At 43.0% G+C, this 3,799-nt stretch overlaps 1 protein-coding gene across 1 annotated transcript in view; it reads right to left on the bottom strand.

Moving 5' to 3' along the window:
• Window positions 1–438: 438 nt before the first annotated feature.
• Window positions 439–3,799, bottom strand: part of HAUS1 (HAUS augmin-like complex, subunit 1) — a gene marked incomplete at its 5' end in the record, with an annotated part of 8,288 nt that continues 4,927 nt past the window's right edge. The window contains 3 exons of the mRNA XM_010134331.1: window positions 439–522; window positions 1,296–1,343; window positions 3,183–3,254. Of these exons, the coding sequence (XP_010132633.1) occupies window positions 439–522; window positions 1,296–1,343; window positions 3,183–3,254 (204 nt within the window). The remainder of the gene's footprint in view (window positions 523–1,295; window positions 1,344–3,182; window positions 3,255–3,799) is intronic.

Below are 3,799 nucleotides of genomic sequence, written 5' to 3'. Positions count from 1 at the left end.
ACAATCTGCCATCACTGCACTTGAACATCCAAAGGGAGCTCCAGGAAAAAGCACAATCCAGAGCCTGGAGAGGGAAAAGGAAAACCAGACTCCACGATCAGTTCAGTGTGAAGTGCTCAACCAAATGCTGACAGGGACATCTCATGGTGAAGATGCCATCCGGAGGCCAGCTACAGGTGTGTATCACACATGGGGAAAAAAATGATAAAGGAAACAGTAAGTTTTGCGGTAATTTTATGAAAAATATGTGATGTTTACAAATGCAAGGCTACGTGAGCCCCTAGAAACAAGCACGCTACCTGGAAGGTCACAAGTGTGCCTCCCAACAGCAAGAAGAGAAGGGCAAAGGGCTGCAGCGATACAGTAAGAATTCCAAAACATTTTACTAGAGCAAATAAATAGACAATAGGAGAGAAATGTTGTTCCACACGGGCCGCTTCAGGTGAACCGGAGTTTGCCGGGCATTGGCAACTCACGAGTCAGCATATCAACCTCCTTTGCGAACTCTGCATCCAAGGCTTCCTAGCGGGAGAGAAAACAAGAGGAATCAGTGACCACAAAACAGGTTTCTTACATTATTTCTAGACAAACAGGTCTATGATGATCAAACCTGGGGGTATTACGAGCACCTGTTGACCCAAGTATTGAAGCAGAAGCTCTCACTACTGCAAAGGGCAGTAGACTCTGTAGAGAAATCTCCACATCAAGAGCTACACGAGCTCAGCTGCCTTCGTACTGCCCTTTTTTTTAAATCTATGAGCAAGCAGACAGTAGCCCAAAGAAATAAGACAGGTTTCATGCTCAAGTGTGGTTCAGATAGCGTGGGAAGGCTATGTCTGAACTTCCCAAACAGCTCTACAGGAAATCCCCAACAGCCAACCAACCTGCAGATTACACAGGCATGGATGAAATGGGCATTATGTTTTGTACGGGAAGGTGCCCGTTGCAGACTACAAGGCAGCTGTTAAATAAAATACAGAGCAGAGAGCCCTCAGAGATCAGGAGCAGCACGGGAATCTGTGAGACCTAGAAGCTGTGACACAGCTGAATGAATAAACATTCTGACAGGTGAAGCAGACAAAATCCCCACTGAGACCATTATGCCCATCTGCCTTTGTAGCTTAAGTATTGTTCCTCCACCAGTTCTTCCTACCAATACGCACAGCTTCTGCCTTACCAGAGCAAAATTTCCCTCTAGAGACTGTTAAGATAAATCCACAACCAATTAATATATATAGCTCGCTCTGGAATGACAGCATTCATTTAAATCTCTGTGAAAGATAAAGAACTCTTACCAGTTCTCGTTTTACTTCTGCAATCTTCACTTTCACAAGGGAAATATTCTAATGAGAGAATATGGCATCAAAATCATTATTTCAGCTGGAACACCGGAGTCCCTCAATCATTGCAAGAGTCTAATGATGTGCTGCAGGGGAACTCAGTGATAACAGAATCAGTTCTGTGTACACCCTTCACACGCAAAAGGTACCGACATGAAAAGCCTGGGCAATCACAGATTTTTCAAAAGTCTGGTATGGCCTGAAGTCTAAAAGCTACCCTGTTTTTAGCCATTTTCCAAACCTACTGACATATCTGTGCACAAGTTTTCCAAGGCGCAATAAGCTTGCGAGGGTAAGCCTTCCTCCCCCTTCTTCCTGCACCAGGAGAGAGGTGTCGGGGCTGTGTTTCCACTGACAGCAAGATGGGAGGGAGGAGGGAACTGGAGAACCCAACCCAATCTGAACGTCCTGGTTCGCCTGGAGTAAAATGGGATTGAAAAGAGAAGCAGTTCCACCCTCTCCCTTCACCCTTTCTTCTAGGAGCAAGACAGCAGGAGTTGTGTGAGGGAGATGTGTGGAGAGACAGGAACTTGATGGAGGGGCTATGGAGGTGGAGAGAGAAGTGTGGCCCAGCAGACAGGACCCTCGTTCATGATACCAGATGTGATTAATCACAGATTAATGTGATTTTGGACAAGTCTCTCGTTTCTCTGGACCTCCGGGAATAATTTTTTTTCACCTCTTACACAGAAAGGTCTGAGGTTAGCTCTATTCAAGGCTGCTGGGTGCTCAAATGAGGCGGTAACGGGGCCGTATCAGGCAACTCAAATACCAAACTGTAAACCTGACAGTTAAAATTCTATTTAATATAACCAAAACCCATCCAACTACTCACAATCCAGTTTGTACTCCTTATTCTCTGAATGACAAAGAAAAAAGTCCTTAATAGTTGTCTGTAAAAGCAAGGGCAATCTTCCAAAGGAGACTGGAAATCCTTGGGTTTTGTAGTCCCAAATATCACAGGCGGTGATGTGATGCACAGACACCACGCAAAGCCAAAGCTGCCTGTTTCATGGACTAAAGCCTTGTTTACCCACAATTTCTTGAAGCCACTATAAAGTTGTTCACAAAATCACCCTTAACCAGTCTTTTCTAATTACCTCCACCCTGTCTTTTGTAACAAGAGTTTTAATTTGAAGAGAGTAGAATCCTCTTTATAAAAGATGCGTCCCACAGCAGCCTGATAGTAAATCCTAGTGACATTAGCCACGAATGAAGAAAAGATACACAGACGGGGGCTTTCCAAACTGCTGTTTAGTCACCTAAGTGAGAAACCTGTGTTTTCAGAGAGCTGAGGACCCAGCACCCTCACGAGAAATCAAATGAAATGAAGGAGCAGCCAGGACTTACACACGCTAGAGTACTTGTTTAGGGGATAACGCCTACATTTGGCTCTTTCTTCATAACGGTTAAAATCTCGCTCAGAGCTCCAATCTCTGCACGTCGTGCTGTGTCTGCCATATTGACAGCCTTATGACATGTAAGGCTAATCTATTTGAAATCTAAAAAAACTTGTTATACTAAGGAATTGTATTTTCTTTCATATTTGTCTAATTTCTAGCTAATTCACCTTGATACTGAGCTCACCCAGCAAATCTGTGCATTTTGTTAGAACAAAGTTTGCCTGGTAAGCATACTTAATTTCTTGGCTTTGATTAATAATCTGTTAATTTATTTATTTCTTACTAGATTAGTCTGCTTTCTGTTTAAGTAAAATCTTCTGATTACACCATTAATAGACATCTACCTGTCCATAAAACCTTCACAATATTCTTTACATTCTGAAGTCGATTAAAATTAATCTGATGGCAAATAAAACAGAAGAGTGGAAAAAATAGTTACAGGAGGTAAGCCGTGGTATGACTCCAGTTCCTTCTTCAAAGGCACTATTTCTTTTTGCGCTCCTTTCAGCTTCTGTGAAGAGAGATTATTATATTCCACAGTCTTACTTGTAGAAGTGATGTAAATCAGAGAAACAGATCCACAGTTACCTACAGCACTTCAGAATTCACAGATAGTGGTGAGACCACTCTCATGATCCTTCTTAAAGCCCACGGAAAACCTGCTATGCATTCAGTCATCAGTCAGTCAACCCCACTTCAAATTTTACACAGGTATCCACTACATTTTCTTGGTTCTGAAAACATCTTCAGGAATCTTTTATTTCAGTGTAACCACCTGATCTCAGAGGGTATTTCATGTGAGAATTCACCAGACAGAGGAGTCCACTGTCACCCCTGCTGCAGGCCAGAGAGAGAATGGAGCCCCCAGGAAGCAGATTCACTCTCACACCTGTGGCTTCTGTGTGGAAACAATTTTGCACACGCAGCAGCACAAAGACTCCCCGCACATCGACAGTGCTTTGCTTATTCTGTTAATGAGGGGAAACAATTTCTCTTTCAGTCTGAAAACTGAGCACTTTCCACAGCCTTCAAATCTTTTCAAATAATTAAAGTAAA

Source organism: Buceros rhinoceros, unplaced genomic scaffold (genome assembly GCF_000710305.1).
Source record: "Buceros rhinoceros silvestris isolate BGI_N320 unplaced genomic scaffold, ASM71030v1 scaffold28190, whole genome shotgun sequence".
Classification (NCBI taxonomy): domain Eukaryota; kingdom Metazoa; phylum Chordata; class Aves; order Bucerotiformes; family Bucerotidae; genus Buceros; species Buceros rhinoceros.
The sequence above is the reverse complement of the archived record's forward strand: the minus strand, read 5'-3'. Positions and strand labels throughout refer to the sequence as shown.